The following is a 14,701-nucleotide window of genomic DNA, read 5'->3' on the forward strand; positions in this document are numbered from 1 at the left end:
CCTTTATTTAGATATTTTCACTAGATTAAGTGTGGGTAATATGGTATACCAATTTGTATTTAGGCTATAACTGCGAAAACATTTGTAAAAAACCTTCAAAACTGAATTGTTTCTAGTATTTTAATATTGGCAAATATAGCCCTTTACTTAAAATGCATAATATTATATGGTATAAAATTTGTGATTAAAAATGTGAAAGAAGTCAGAAATTGCCATTATGAAAAACGCGCGGGTAATATGGTATAAATGGTTAGGTTAATATGGTATAATGTTACCCGCATAATAAATTATAAATAAGTGAGTAATGAACGTTTACAAAGGGTGACAATTAGATATTTATTTTATTTTTTTTTCTTTTCTTTGAAATTTCACAGCTCCTAATTAGGATTACCCTATACTAAATAGTTTTGCAAAAAAACACAGGAGTACCATATTACCCACACTTACTCTATATTCAATAGTTTATTATCATAGTATTACTATTGCCACAGCAACGCATGGCCAAATCTACTAGTACATATACTGTGTTTGTATACTCATATATCATCTCTTTGTTAATTTATATGTTGTGGCCCTGAAAAGGGCCTTTTTGCTATTTTTTTTTATCATTTGAACAAATTACTTGGAACTTGTGTATTTAGTGACAGCTTTGGTACCTTCGCTCACAGCATGTTTGGCTAATTCACCAGGCAAAAGTAAACGTACAGCAGTTTGGATTTCGCGACTAGTGATAGTTGAACGTTTATTGTAATGAGCTAAACGCGATGCTTCAGCAGCGATACGCTCAAAAATATCATTCACAAAACTGTTCATGATACTCATGGCTTTTGATGAAATACCAGTATCAGGATGTACTTGCTTCAACACTTTATAAATGTAAATAGCATAACTTTCCTTCCTCTTACGCTTCTTCTTCTTGTCGTTTTTGGTAATATTTTTTTGGGCCTTACCAGCCTTCTTTGCTGCTTTTCCACTAGTTTTAGGAGGCATGTTTTTTTTTCTCACTTCACTTTTCCACTAACACTTTTCGAAATAAATTCTATACTCACAATAAAGCAGTTGCTTTAAAGTACATTTTTCCATATAAACTATTCGAGAAGTCGTTGAAAGGTGCACGAAGAGTCACGAAGTCATGTCAATTTACCTTGACTACGAAATGAAAAAGTATATAAGCAGCGTTAGTATGTTGGGAGAGTTTACATAAAGTGAGTGAATTGTGCAGTGTACGTTGTGCAAGCTTATAGTGATTCATATTTCCTTTTCGTGTGTTAAATAAATTATATTAAAAAATGTCTGGACGTGGTAAAGGTGGTAAAGTGAAAGGCAAGGCAAAGTCGCGTTCAAATCGTGCTGGGCTTCAATTTCCTGTCGGCCGTATACACCGTTTGTTGCGCAAAGGCAATTATGCTGAACGTGTTGGTGCTGGTGCTCCCGTATATTTAGCTGCTGTTATGGAATATTTGGCAGCTGAAGTTCTTGAATTGGCTGGTAATGCTGCCCGTGATAACAAAAAGACAAGAATTATTCCACGTCATTTACAATTGGCCATCCGTAATGATGAAGAATTGAATAAACTATTATCTGGAGTCACTATTGCTCAAGGTGGTGTTTTGCCAAATATTCAAGCTGTACTTTTACCAAAGAAGACTGAGAAAAAAGCATAAATTTCTGGTCTCGAAAAGTCTTACTATTAACATATTATCTAAAAAAAGAATAAAACCGTCCTTTTCAGGACGACAAAGTATTTATATTCAAAGAGGTTGATATTACTTTCATAAAAACTACATATGTATTAGTAATAAAACTTGATTCGTTATATAAAACTGGTTACATACGATACACATATAACAACAAATATTAGATTCATACTCATGAATGTATAAGTAAAGTCATCTGCAGAGACAACTTACGGTAGAATACAGTAGGTAAATAATAGCGAAAAAAAGTAGGTGGTGGTACACATGTACAGTTCCGTGGATTATAAGCGGAATTTAATTTGTAAATTTATTTCTATCTACAATATATAGTATATCATTAGATTTAAAGTTTTAATCTTTTGTTGAGAAATTGTGGTCCTGAAAAGGACCGTTTGAGTATTTATTTTTATCATTATATGTAAAATTTTGATCTTTCGTTGAGAAATTGTGGTCCTGAAAAGGACCGTTTGGATATTTATCTTCTTCAATTCAATTAAGCACGTTCTCCACGAATACGTCTGGCCAATTGAATATCTTTTGGCATAATTGTGACACGCTTTGCATGAATGGCGCACAAATTTGTATCCTCAAACAGACCAACCAAATATGCTTCACTTGCTTCCTGTAGAGCCATAACAGCAGAACTTTGGAAACGTAAATCTGTTTTGAAATCTTGAGCAATTTCTCGAACCAAACGTTGGAATGGCAATTTTCGGATTAATAATTCAGTACTTTTTTGGTAACGACGAATTTCACGTAATGCCACTGTACCGGGGCGATAGCGATGAGGTTTCTTTACACCACCAGTTGCCGGAGCACTTTTACGAGCTGCTTTGGTTGCCAATTGTTTGCGTGGTGCTTTACCACCAGTCGATTTACGGGCTGTTTGTTTTGTACGAGCCATTTTTTTCACTGCACTTATTTAATTTCCACCTTAACTGAAAAGTCACTGCACTAATATATCTTACCATACACTAATAATTTGTGCACAAGTAATAAAATACTTCATAACGTTTCAAAAGTTCATATTTTCAGGGTGGATGGAGTCTTAACTATATTCATGTGTTAGAAAGAGATGAAATTTTCTGTATATAGGTAAGTCACATTGTTAGTTGTTGACTTTTGTATAAATACACGTGCAATAATTTAGTTCTTCAGAAATCTATAGAGCGTGCAGTGATCGGCTGGTAAAAGTGTTAAAGTGTTAAAGTGTAAAAGTTAAAAAGTTAAAAATGACTGGTCGCGGCAAAGGTGGAAAAGGCTTGGGTAAAGGTGGTGCTAAGCGTCATCGTAAAGTTTTACGTGATAACATCCAGGGAATCACTAAGCCTGCTATTCGGCGTTTGGCTCGTCGTGGAGGTGTAAAACGTATATCTGGTTTGATATATGAAGAAACTCGTGGAGTCTTAAAAGTATTTTTGGAGAATGTTATCCGTGATGCAGTTACCTATACTGAACACGCTAAAAGGAAGACAGTTACAGCAATGGATGTTGTATATGCTTTGAAGAGACAAGGACGTACCTTGTATGGATTCGGCGGTTAAACAATTTTACTATCAAATATAAAAAACAAAACGGTCCTTTTCAGGACCACGATATTCATTAAACGAAGATTCAAAATAATGATAAATTAACCGAAAAATAACAAATTCATATCTAAAAGTAATTTTGTCACAATTCTTAATTTGCCTGTAGTTAGCATTCATTCCAATTTAATATTATTTATCAAATATCCAAATACGTATGTATATGTATATATTGCATTCACATTATTTATGAGGAAGTATGTTGGAACGGAATATGAGTAGATATAAAAATTACATTATCTACGGACCTATGTGTGTATGGATGTATATATGTATGTATGGTAAGTAAGTTTAGTATAAAATTATTACTAATGTAGGATTTGAGTAGAAATTTATCCGACAATATATTAACAAATTTTGAATTGATCGCATAAAACCGCTTTTTGTTTACATACTATTATTTTACTTCATTTAAGTTTAAATTTGACTTTTTCATTTACATACTCTTGATAGTTAATGAATAACCGCACAAGGGCCCTAACAAATAACCTCAAGTTATTTTTTTAATTTTTATTTATATTTATTTCTTAATGAAAACATTTTATTACTTCTTTAGATTATTGCTAATATAAATTATTTTAAATTTGTAAAATAAATTTAAGGTTTGATTTAAAAATAATTGAGAAAATTAAATTTAAAGAGGGAAATTTTGACTTTTAGAGAGCAAAGTTTGAACAAAAATTCATTTTAAATGAAAAATATATACCGTAAAGAAATATGAGCATTAAAATATTAAAGCAACACATTTAGGCTATCAAACTGCGTATAAAATGGTTTGTTATATTAAATATTTGATTTTTAGTAAATTAAATAAACTTAAAAGTTTGTCCGTTGGAGATGTTAAATTGCACTGGATCGTTCAATTTTGTTACTCATCTTTTCACCTCGCTTCTCAATTTAAGAAGGTATAGCAATTTAAAGGTATTAATTCATCTATAAATTAGTGCGTAAAGTGTGTATTTAATAAATACAAAATAAAAGTTTATAAAAGTGAAAATGTCTGAAGCAATTGCTGTTACGAATGTTAATTCTCCGGTAGCCGGATCTTCTGCTATTTCTGAGAAAAAAGTTGCTGCTAAAAAAGCAGTTAAGCCAAAAAAGCCTTCAGTCGCTCCTACTCATCCACCAACTCAACAAATGGTTGATGCATCAATTAAGAATTTAAAAGAACGTGGTGGCTCATCACTTTTGGCTATTAAAAAGTACATTAGTGCTACATACAAATGTGATGCTCAAAAATTAGCACCATTTATCAAGCGTTATTTGAAATCTGCTGTTACTAGTGGTAAATTAATTCAAACCAAAGGAAAGGGTGCATCTGGTTCTTTTAAATTATCAGTGGCTGCCAATAAATCAAGTAAATCCGGTGAAGGTAAATCGAAGTCAAAAGCGGTGAAATCCATTGAGAAGAAGCCCAAAAAGAAATCGACAGATGGTGTGGCGTCAAAGAAGAAGGCAGCAGTTGGCGGTAAGAAAGCAAGTGGCGAGAAAAAAGTGAAGAAAAGTGTTGCTAGCAAGAAAACAGCAGAGAAGAAAAAAAGTGAAAAGGCTAAAGCGAAGGATGCAAAAAAGACTGGATCTGTTAAAGCCAAACCAGCTAAAGCTAAATCGACTCCAAATAAAGCAAAGACGTTAAAAGCAAAAACACCTAGTGTTAAAACCAAGAAAGCCGCGGTCAATAAAAAGCCAGTCGCCAAAAAAGCGCCATCTAAAAAGTAAAGCCCAGGTAGAAGAAAAAAAAACTATGTGGCAAATAAGAAATAAAATAAGCCCTTTTCAGGGCTACAAAAATGTTTAACATATCGATCAAAAATGAATTTTTAGCAAGAACATTAAAATAATTTTAATTATTAAATGAATTGATGATGATTGTGCACATACATATGTATGTATTATGTGTTTTCATATATATCATTCAATGTATAGGATAAATATATGTATGTATACAATAAAAATTACATGTCATGTTTATATCTCAATTACATTATAAGTAAAATAATTCATAAATAAAAAATGTATTTATTTATGTATTTGTAAACATAATCATTAGTACTTGGATTTTTATCCTTTATTTAGATATTTTCACTAGATTAAGTGTGGGTAATATGGTATACCAATTTGTATTTAGGCTATAACTGCGAAAACATTTGTAAAAAACCTTCAAAACTGAATTGTTTCTAGTATTTTAATATTGGCAAATATAGCCCTTTACTTAAAATGCATAATATTATATGGTATAAAATTTGTGATTAAAAATGTGAAAGAAGTCAGAAATTGCCATTATGAAAAACGCGCGGGTAATATGGTATAAATGGTTAGGTTAATATGGTATAATGTTACCCGCATAATAAATTATAAATAAGTGAGTAATGAACGTTTACAAAGGGTGACAATTAGATATTTATTTTATTTTTTTTTCTTTTCTTTGAAATTTCACAGCTCCTAATTAGGATTACCCTATACTAAATAGTTTTGCAAAAAAACACAGGAGTACCATATTACCCACACTTACTCTATATTCAATAGTTTATTATCATAGTATTACTATTGCCACAGCAACGCATGGCCAAATCTACTAGTACATATACTGTGTTTGTATACTCATATATCATCTCTTTGTTAATTTATATGTTGTGGCCCTGAAAAGGGCCTTTTTGCTATTTTTTTTTTATCATTTGAACAAATTACTTGGAACTTGTGTATTTAGTGACAGCTTTGGTACCTTCGCTCACAGCATGTTTGGCTAATTCACCAGGCAAAAGTAAACGTACAGCAGTTTGGATTTCGCGACTAGTGATAGTTGAACGTTTATTGTAATGAGCTAAACGCGATGCTTCAGCAGCGATACGCTCAAAAATATCATTCACAAAACTGTTCATGATACTCATGGCTTTTGATGAAATACCAGTATCAGGATGTACTTGCTTCAACACTTTATAAATGTAAATAGCATAACTTTCCTTCCTCTTACGCTTCTTCTTCTTGTCGTTTTTGGTAATATTTTTTTGGGCCTTACCAGCCTTCTTTGCTGCTTTTCCACTAGTTTTAGGAGGCATGTTTTTTTTTCTCACTTCACTTTTCCACTAACACTTTTCGAAATAAATTCTATACTCACAATAAAGCAGTTGCTTTAAAGTACATTTTTCCATATAAACTATTCGAGAAGTCGTTGAAAGGTGCACGAAGAGTCACGAAGTCATGTCAATTTACCTTGACTACGAAATGAAAAAGTATATAAGCAGCGTTAGTATGTTGGGAGAGTTTACATAAAGTGAGTGAATTGTGCAGTGTACGTTGTGCAAGCTTATAGTGATTCATATTTCCTTTTCGTGTGTTAAATAAATTATATTAAAAAATGTCTGGACGTGGTAAAGGTGGTAAAGTGAAAGGCAAGGCAAAGTCGCGTTCAAATCGTGCTGGGCTTCAATTTCCTGTCGGCCGTATACACCGTTTGTTGCGCAAAGGCAATTATGCTGAACGTGTTGGTGCTGGTGCTCCCGTATATTTAGCTGCTGTTATGGAATATTTGGCAGCTGAAGTTCTTGAATTGGCTGGTAATGCTGCCCGTGATAACAAAAAGACAAGAATTATTCCACGTCATTTACAATTGGCCATCCGTAATGATGAAGAATTGAATAAACTATTATCTGGAGTCACTATTGCTCAAGGTGGTGTTTTGCCAAATATTCAAGCTGTACTTTTACCAAAGAAGACTGAGAAAAAAGCATAAATTTCTGGTCTCGAAAAGTCTTACTATTAACATATTATCTATGCGCGGAAGTCAACCTCAGCCGCAACTATCGCAACCAGCGCATAGCTATTCTCAGTGATAGTCAAGCGGCACTAAAAGCGATTCTATCATATGAGACCACATCGCTTTTAGTCGAGGAATGTATAGAAAGGCTAAACCGCCTGTCCCTGTGCAATCGGGTACATCTAATCTGGGTACCAGGGCACAAGGGAGTAGAAGGTAATGAGAACATATTATCTAAAAAAAGAATAAAACCGTCCTTTTCAGGACGACAAAGTATTTATATTCAAAGAGGTTGATATTACTTTCATAAAAACTACATATGTATTAGTAATAAAACTTGATTCGTTATATAAAACTGGTTACATACGATACACATATAACAACAAATATTAGATTCATACTCATGAATGTATAAGTAAAGTCATCTGCAGAGACAACTTACGGTAGAATACAGTAGGTAAATAATAGCGAAAAAAAGTAGGTGGTGGTACACATGTACAGTTCCGTGGATTATAAGCGGAATTTAATTTGTAAATTTATTTCTATCTACAATATATAGTATATCATTAGATTTAAAGTTTTAATCTTTTGTTGAGAAATTGTGGTCCTGAAAAGGACCGTTTGAGTATTTATTTTTATCATTATATGTAAAATTTTGATCTTTCGTTGAGAAATTGTGGTCCTGAAAAGGACCGTTTGGATATTTATCTTCTTCAATTCAATTAAGCACGTTCTCCACGAATACGTCTGGCCAATTGAATATCTTTTGGCATAATTGTGACACGCTTTGCATGAATGGCGCACAAATTTGTATCCTCAAACAGACCAACCAAATATGCTTCACTTGCTTCCTGTAGAGCCATAACAGCAGAACTTTGGAAACGTAAATCTGTTTTGAAATCTTGAGCAATTTCTCGAACCAAACGTTGGAATGGCAATTTTCGGATTAATAATTCAGTACTTTTTTGGTAACGACGAATTTCACGTAATGCCACTGTACCGGGGCGATAGCGATGAGGTTTCTTTACACCACCAGTTGCCGGAGCACTTTTACGAGCTGCTTTGGTTGCCAATTGTTTGCGTGGTGCTTTACCACCAGTCGATTTACGGGCTGTTTGTTTTGTACGAGCCATTTTTTTCACTGCACTTATTTAATTTCCACCTTAACTGAAAAGTCACTGCACTAATATATCTTACCATACACTAATAATTTGTGCACAAGTAATAAAATACTTCATAACGTTTCAAAAGTTCATATTTTCAGGGTGGATGGAGTCTTAACTATATTCATGTGTTAGAAAGAGATGAAATTTTCTGTATATAGGTAAGTCACATTGTTAGTTGTTGACTTTTGTATAAATACACGTGCAATAATTTAGTTCTTCAGAAATCTATAGAGCGTGCAGTGATCGGCTGGTAAAAGTGTTAAAGTGTTAAAGTGTAAAAGTTAAAAAGTTAAAAATGACTGGTCGCGGCAAAGGTGGAAAAGGCTTGGGTAAAGGTGGTGCTAAGCGTCATCGTAAAGTTTTACGTGATAACATCCAGGGAATCACTAAGCCTGCTATTCGGCGTTTGGCTCGTCGTGGAGGTGTAAAACGTATATCTGGTTTGATATATGAAGAAACTCGTGGAGTCTTAAAAGTATTTTTGGAGAATGTTATCCGTGATGCAGTTACCTATACTGAACACGCTAAAAGGAAGACAGTTACAGCAATGGATGTTGTATATGCTTTGAAGAGACAAGGACGTACCTTGTATGGATTCGGCGGTTAAACAATTTTACTATCAAATATAAAAAACAAAACGGTCCTTTTCAGGACCACGATATTCATTAAACGAAGATTCAAAATAATGATAAATTAACCGAAAAATAACAAATTCATATCTAAAAGTAATTTTGTCACAATTCTTAATTTGCCTGTAGTTAGCATTCATTCCAATTTAATATTATTTATCAAATATCCAAATACGTATGTATATGTATATATTGCATTCACATTATTTATGAGGAAGTATGTTGGAACGGAATATGAGTAGATATAAAAATTACATTATCTACGGACCTATGTGTGTATGGATGTATATATGTATGTATGGTAAGTAAGTTTAGTATAAAATTATTACTAATGTAGGATTTGAGTAGAAATTTATCCGACAATATATTAACAAATTTTGAATTGATCGCATAAAACCGCTTTTTGTTTACATACTATTATTTTACTTCATTTAAGTTTAAATTTGACTTTTTCATTTACATACTCTTGATAGTTAATGAATAACCGCACAAGGGCCCTAACAAATAACCTCAAGTTATTTTTTTAATTTTTATTTATATTTATTTCTTAATGAAAACATTTTATTACTTCTTTAGATTATTGCTAATATAAATTATTTTAAATTTGTAAAATAAATTTAAGGTTTGATTTAAAAATAATTGAGAAAATTAAATTTAAAGAGGGAAATTTTGACTTTTAGAGAGCAAAGTTTGAACAAAAATTCATTTTAAATGAAAAATATATACCGTAAAGAAATATGAGCATTAAAATATTAAAGCAACACATTTAGGCTATCAAACTGCGTATAAAATGGTTTGTTATATTAAATATTTGATTTTTAGTAAATTAAATAAACTTAAAAGTTTGTCCGTTGGAGATGTTAAATTGCACTGGATCGTTCAATTTTGTTACTCATCTTTTCACCTCGCTTCTCAATTTAAGAAGGTATAGCAATTTAAAGGTATTAATTCATCTATAAATTAGTGCGTAAAGTGTGTATTTAATAAATACAAAATAAAAGTTTATAAAAGTGAAAATGTCTGAAGCAATTGCTGTTACGAATGTTAATTCTCCGGTAGCCGGATCTTCTGCTATTTCTGAGAAAAAAGTTGCTGCTAAAAAAGCAGTTAAGCCAAAAAAGCCTTCAGTCGCTCCTACTCATCCACCAACTCAACAAATGGTTGATGCATCAATTAAGAATTTAAAAGAACGTGGTGGCTCATCACTTTTGGCTATTAAAAAGTACATTAGTGCTACATACAAATGTGATGCTCAAAAATTAGCACCATTTATCAAGCGTTATTTGAAATCTGCTGTTACTAGTGGTAAATTAATTCAAACCAAAGGAAAGGGTGCATCTGGTTCTTTTAAATTATCAGTGGCTGCCAATAAATCAAGTAAATCCGGTGAAGGTAAATCGAAGTCAAAAGCGGTGAAATCCATTGAGAAGAAGCCCAAAAAGAAATCGACAGATGGTGTGGCGTCAAAGAAGAAGGCAGCAGTTGGCGGTAAGAAAGCAAGTGGCGAGAAAAAAGTGAAGAAAAGTGTTGCTAGCAAGAAAACAGCAGAGAAGAAAAAAAGTGAAAAGGCTAAAGCGAAGGATGCAAAAAAGACTGGATCTGTTAAAGCCAAACCAGCTAAAGCTAAATCGACTCCAAATAAAGCAAAGACGTTAAAAGCAAAAACACCTAGTGTTAAAACCAAGAAAGCCGCGGTCAATAAAAAGCCAGTCGCCAAAAAAGCGCCATCTAAAAAGTAAAGCCCAGGTAGAAGAAAAAAAAACTATGTGGCAAATAAGAAATAAAATAAGCCCTTTTCAGGGCTACAAAAATGTTTAACATATCGATCAAAAATGAATTTTTAGCAAGAACATTAAAATAATTTTAATTATTAAATGAATTGATGATGATTGTGCACATACATATGTATGTATTATGTGTTTTCATATATATCATTCAATGTATAGGATAAATATATGTATGTATACAATAAAAATTACATGTCATGTTTATATCTCAATTACATTATAAGTAAAATAATTCATAAATAAAAAATGTATTTATTTATGTATTTGTAAACATAATCATTAGTACTTGGATTTTTATCCTTTATTTAGATATTTTCACTAGATTAAGTGTGGGTAATATGGTATACCAATTTGTATTTAGGCTATAACTGCGAAAACATTTGTAAAAAACCTTCAAAACTGAATTGTTTCTAGTATTTTAATATTGGCAAATATAGCCCTTTACTTAAAATGCATAATATTATATGGTATAAAATTTGTGATTAAAAATGTGAAAGAAGTCAGAAATTGCCATTATGAAAAACGCGCGGGTAATATGGTATAAATGGTTAGGTTAATATGGTATAATGTTACCCGCATAATAAATTATAAATAAGTGAGTAATGAACGTTTACAAAGGGTGACAATTAGATATTTATTTTATTTTTTTTTCTTTTCTTTGAAATTTCACAGCTCCTAATTAGGATTACCCTATACTAAATAGTTTTGCAAAAAAACACAGGAGTACCATATTACCCACACTTACTCTATATTCAATAGTTTATTATCATAGTATTACTATTGCCACAGCAACGCATGGCCAAATCTACTAGTACATATACTGTGTTTGTATACTCATATATCATCTCTTTGTTAATTTATATGTTGTGGCCCTGAAAAGGGCCTTTTTGCTATTTTTTTTTATCATTTGAACAAATTACTTGGAACTTGTGTATTTAGTGACAGCTTTGGTACCTTCGCTCACAGCATGTTTGGCTAATTCACCAGGCAAAAGTAAACGTACAGCAGTTTGGATTTCGCGACTAGTGATAGTTGAACGTTTATTGTAATGAGCTAAACGCGATGCTTCAGCAGCGATACGCTCAAAAATATCATTCACAAAACTGTTCATGATACTCATGGCTTTTGATGAAATACCAGTATCAGGATGTACTTGCTTCAACACTTTATAAATGTAAATAGCATAACTTTCCTTCCTCTTACGCTTCTTCTTCTTGTCGTTTTTGGTAATATTTTTTTGGGCCTTACCAGCCTTCTTTGCTGCTTTTCCACTAGTTTTAGGAGGCATGTTTTTTTTTCTCACTTCACTTTTCCACTAACACTTTTCGAAATAAATTCTATACTCACAATAAAGCAGTTGCTTTAAAGTACATTTTTCCATATAAACTATTCGAGAAGTCGTTGAAAGGTGCACGAAGAGTCACGAAGTCATGTCAATTTACCTTGACTACGAAATGAAAAAGTATATAAGCAGCGTTAGTATGTTGGGAGAGTTTACATAAAGTGAGTGAATTGTGCAGTGTACGTTGTGCAAGCTTATAGTGATTCATATTTCCTTTTCGTGTGTTAAATAAATTATATTAAAAAATGTCTGGACGTGGTAAAGGTGGTAAAGTGAAAGGCAAGGCAAAGTCGCGTTCAAATCGTGCTGGGCTTCAATTTCCTGTCGGCCGTATACACCGTTTGTTGCGCAAAGGCAATTATGCTGAACGTGTTGGTGCTGGTGCTCCCGTATATTTAGCTGCTGTTATGGAATATTTGGCAGCTGAAGTTCTTGAATTGGCTGGTAATGCTGCCCGTGATAACAAAAAGACAAGAATTATTCCACGTCATTTACAATTGGCCATCCGTAATGATGAAGAATTGAATAAACTATTATCTGGAGTCACTATTGCTCAAGGTGGTGTTTTGCCAAATATTCAAGCTGTACTTTTACCAAAGAAGACTGAGAAAAAAGCATAAATTTCTGGTCTCGAAAAGTCTTACTATTAACATATTATCTAAAAAAAGAATAAAACCGTCCTTTTCAGGACGACAAAGTATTTATATTCAAAGAGGTTGATATTACTTTCATAAAAACTACATATGTATTAGTAATAAAACTTGATTCGTTATATAAAACTGGTTACATACGATACACATATAACAACAAATATTAGATTCATACTCATGAATGTATAAGTAAAGTCATCTGCAGAGACAACTTACGGTAGAATACAGTAGGTAAATAATAGCGAAAAAAAGTAGGTGGTGGTACACATGTACAGTTCCGTGGATTATAAGCGGAATTTAATTTGTAAATTTATTTCTATCTACAATATATAGTATATCATTAGATTTAAAGTTTTAATCTTTTGTTGAGAAATTGTGGTCCTGAAAAGGACCGTTTGAGTATTTATTTTTATCATTATATGTAAAATTTTGATCTTTCGTTGAGAAATTGTGGTCCTGAAAAGGACCGTTTGGATATTTATCTTCTTCAATTCAATTAAGCACGTTCTCCACGAATACGTCTGGCCAATTGAATATCTTTTGGCATAATTGTGACACGCTTTGCATGAATGGCGCACAAATTTGTATCCTCAAACAGACCAACCAAATATGCTTCACTTGCTTCCTGTAGAGCCATAACAGCAGAACTTTGGAAACGTAAATCTGTTTTGAAATCTTGAGCAATTTCTCGAACCAAACGTTGGAATGGCAATTTTCGGATTAATAATTCAGTACTTTTTTGGTAACGACGAATTTCACGTAATGCCACTGTACCGGGGCGATAGCGATGAGGTTTCTTTACACCACCAGTTGCCGGAGCACTTTTACGAGCTGCTTTGGTTGCCAATTGTTTGCGTGGTGCTTTACCACCAGTCGATTTACGGGCTGTTTGTTTTGTACGAGCCATTTTTTTCACTGCACTTATTTAATTTCCACCTTAACTGAAAAGTCACTGCACTAATATATCTTACCATACACTAATAATTTGTGCACAAGTAATAAAATACTTCATAACGTTTCAAAAGTTCATATTTTCAGGGTGGATGGAGTCTTAACTATATTCATGTGTTAGAAAGAGATGAAATTTTCTGTATATAGGTAAGTCACATTGTTAGTTGTTGACTTTTGTATAAATACACGTGCAATAATTTAGTTCTTCAGAAATCTATAGAGCGTGCAGTGATCGGCTGGTAAAAGTGTTAAAGTGTTAAAGTGTAAAAGTTAAAAAGTTAAAAATGACTGGTCGCGGCAAAGGTGGAAAAGGCTTGGGTAAAGGTGGTGCTAAGCGTCATCGTAAAGTTTTACGTGATAACATCCAGGGAATCACTAAGCCTGCTATTCGGCGTTTGGCTCGTCGTGGAGGTGTAAAACGTATATCTGGTTTGATATATGAAGAAACTCGTGGAGTCTTAAAAGTATTTTTGGAGAATGTTATCCGTGATGCAGTTACCTATACTGAACACGCTAAAAGGAAGACAGTTACAGCAATGGATGTTGTATATGCTTTGAAGAGACAAGGACGTACCTTGTATGGATTCGGCGGTTAAACAATTTTACTATCAAATATAAAAAACAAAACGGTCCTTTTCAGGACCACGATATTCATTAAACGAAGATTCAAAATAATGATAAATTAACCGAAAAATAACAAATTCATATCTAAAAGTAATTTTGTCACAATTCTTAATTTGCCTGTAGTTAGCATTCATTCCAATTTAATATTATTTATCAAATATCCAAATACGTATGTATATGTATATATTGCATTCACATTATTTATGAGGAAGTATGTTGGAACGGAATATGAGTAGATATAAAAATTACATTATCTACGGACCTATGTGTGTATGGATGTATATATGTATGTATGGTAAGTAAGTTTAGTATAAAATTATTACTAATGTAGGATTTGAGTAGAAATTTATCCGACAATATATTAACAAATTTTGAATTGATCGCATAAAACCGCTTTTTGTTTACATACTATTATTTTACTTCATTTAAGTTTAAATTTGACTTTTTCATTTACATACTCTTGATAGTTAATGAATAACCGCACAAGGGCCCTAACAAATAACCTCAAGTTATTT

The 14,701-nt window shown here is 32.6% G+C and overlaps 14 protein-coding genes across 14 annotated transcripts; 8 read left to right on the plus strand and 6 right to left on the minus strand.

Moving 5' to 3' along the window:
* Window positions 1-284: 284 nt before the first annotated feature.
* LOC125780059 (histone H2B) lies at window positions 285-1,026 on the minus strand. The gene has a single exon (XM_049461567.1). The coding sequence runs from the start codon at window positions 988-990 to the stop codon at window positions 619-621; it is 372 nt and encodes a 123-aa protein (XP_049317524.1). The 5' UTR covers window positions 991-1,026; the 3' UTR covers window positions 285-618.
* Window positions 1,027-1,232: 206 nt separating this feature from the next.
* LOC125780058 (histone H2A) lies at window positions 1,233-1,701 on the plus strand. The gene has a single exon (XM_049461566.1). It carries the CDS (start codon window positions 1,290-1,292, stop codon window positions 1,662-1,664), a length of 375 nt encoding a protein of 124 aa, XP_049317523.1. The 5' UTR covers window positions 1,233-1,289; the 3' UTR covers window positions 1,665-1,701.
* A 489-nt stretch (window positions 1,702-2,190) lies between these two features.
* LOC125780057 (histone H3) lies at window positions 2,191-2,601 on the minus strand. Its single transcript, XM_049461564.1, has one exon. The coding sequence runs from the start codon at window positions 2,599-2,601 to the stop codon at window positions 2,191-2,193; it is 411 nt and encodes a 136-aa protein (XP_049317521.1).
* Window positions 2,602-2,890: 289 nt separating this feature from the next.
* On the plus strand, window positions 2,891-3,241 carry LOC125780060 (histone H4). The gene has a single exon (XM_049461568.1). It carries the CDS (start codon window positions 2,930-2,932, stop codon window positions 3,239-3,241), a length of 312 nt encoding a protein of 103 aa, XP_049317525.1. The 5' UTR covers window positions 2,891-2,929.
* Window positions 3,242-4,251: 1,010 nt separating this feature from the next.
* On the plus strand, window positions 4,252-5,025 carry LOC125780078 (histone H1-like). Its single transcript, XM_049461586.1, has one exon. It carries the CDS (start codon window positions 4,280-4,282, stop codon window positions 5,000-5,002), a length of 723 nt encoding a protein of 240 aa, XP_049317543.1. The 5' UTR covers window positions 4,252-4,279; the 3' UTR covers window positions 5,003-5,025.
* An 896-nt stretch (window positions 5,026-5,921) lies between these two features.
* LOC125780034 (histone H2B) lies at window positions 5,922-6,375 on the minus strand. Its single transcript, XM_049461541.1, has one exon. It carries the CDS (start codon window positions 6,337-6,339, stop codon window positions 5,968-5,970), a length of 372 nt encoding a protein of 123 aa, XP_049317498.1. The 5' UTR covers window positions 6,340-6,375; the 3' UTR covers window positions 5,922-5,967.
* A 206-nt stretch (window positions 6,376-6,581) lies between these two features.
* Window positions 6,582-7,049, plus strand: LOC125780080 (histone H2A). Its single transcript, XM_049461588.1, has one exon. The coding sequence runs from the start codon at window positions 6,639-6,641 to the stop codon at window positions 7,011-7,013; it is 375 nt and encodes a 124-aa protein (XP_049317545.1). The 5' UTR covers window positions 6,582-6,638; the 3' UTR covers window positions 7,014-7,049.
* Window positions 7,050-7,759: 710 nt separating this feature from the next.
* Window positions 7,760-8,170, minus strand: LOC125780064 (histone H3). Its single transcript, XM_049461572.1, has one exon. The coding sequence runs from the start codon at window positions 8,168-8,170 to the stop codon at window positions 7,760-7,762; it is 411 nt and encodes a 136-aa protein (XP_049317529.1).
* Window positions 8,171-8,459: 289 nt separating this feature from the next.
* LOC125780068 (histone H4) lies at window positions 8,460-8,810 on the plus strand. Its single transcript, XM_049461576.1, has one exon. The coding sequence runs from the start codon at window positions 8,499-8,501 to the stop codon at window positions 8,808-8,810; it is 312 nt and encodes a 103-aa protein (XP_049317533.1). The 5' UTR covers window positions 8,460-8,498.
* Window positions 8,811-9,820: 1,010 nt separating this feature from the next.
* On the plus strand, window positions 9,821-10,594 carry LOC125780062 (histone H1-like). The gene has a single exon (XM_049461570.1). The coding sequence runs from the start codon at window positions 9,849-9,851 to the stop codon at window positions 10,569-10,571; it is 723 nt and encodes a 240-aa protein (XP_049317527.1). The 5' UTR covers window positions 9,821-9,848; the 3' UTR covers window positions 10,572-10,594.
* Window positions 10,595-11,242: 648 nt separating this feature from the next.
* On the minus strand, window positions 11,243-11,951 carry LOC125780066 (histone H2B). The gene has a single exon (XM_049461574.1). It carries the CDS (start codon window positions 11,905-11,907, stop codon window positions 11,536-11,538), a length of 372 nt encoding a protein of 123 aa, XP_049317531.1. The 5' UTR covers window positions 11,908-11,951; the 3' UTR covers window positions 11,243-11,535.
* Window positions 11,952-12,149: 198 nt separating this feature from the next.
* Window positions 12,150-12,618, plus strand: LOC125780065 (histone H2A). The gene has a single exon (XM_049461573.1). The coding sequence runs from the start codon at window positions 12,207-12,209 to the stop codon at window positions 12,579-12,581; it is 375 nt and encodes a 124-aa protein (XP_049317530.1). The 5' UTR covers window positions 12,150-12,206; the 3' UTR covers window positions 12,582-12,618.
* A 489-nt stretch (window positions 12,619-13,107) lies between these two features.
* On the minus strand, window positions 13,108-13,518 carry LOC125780063 (histone H3). The gene has a single exon (XM_049461571.1). It carries the CDS (start codon window positions 13,516-13,518, stop codon window positions 13,108-13,110), a length of 411 nt encoding a protein of 136 aa, XP_049317528.1.
* Window positions 13,519-13,807: 289 nt separating this feature from the next.
* LOC125780067 (histone H4) lies at window positions 13,808-14,158 on the plus strand. The gene has a single exon (XM_049461575.1). It carries the CDS (start codon window positions 13,847-13,849, stop codon window positions 14,156-14,158), a length of 312 nt encoding a protein of 103 aa, XP_049317532.1. The 5' UTR covers window positions 13,808-13,846.
* Window positions 14,159-14,701: the final 543 nt, after the last annotated feature.

The sequence above is a fragment of the Bactrocera dorsalis genome, unplaced genomic scaffold (genome assembly GCF_023373825.1).
Source record: "Bactrocera dorsalis isolate Fly_Bdor unplaced genomic scaffold, ASM2337382v1 BdCtg057, whole genome shotgun sequence".
Taxonomy (NCBI): Eukaryota; Metazoa; Arthropoda; class Insecta; order Diptera; family Tephritidae; genus Bactrocera; species Bactrocera dorsalis.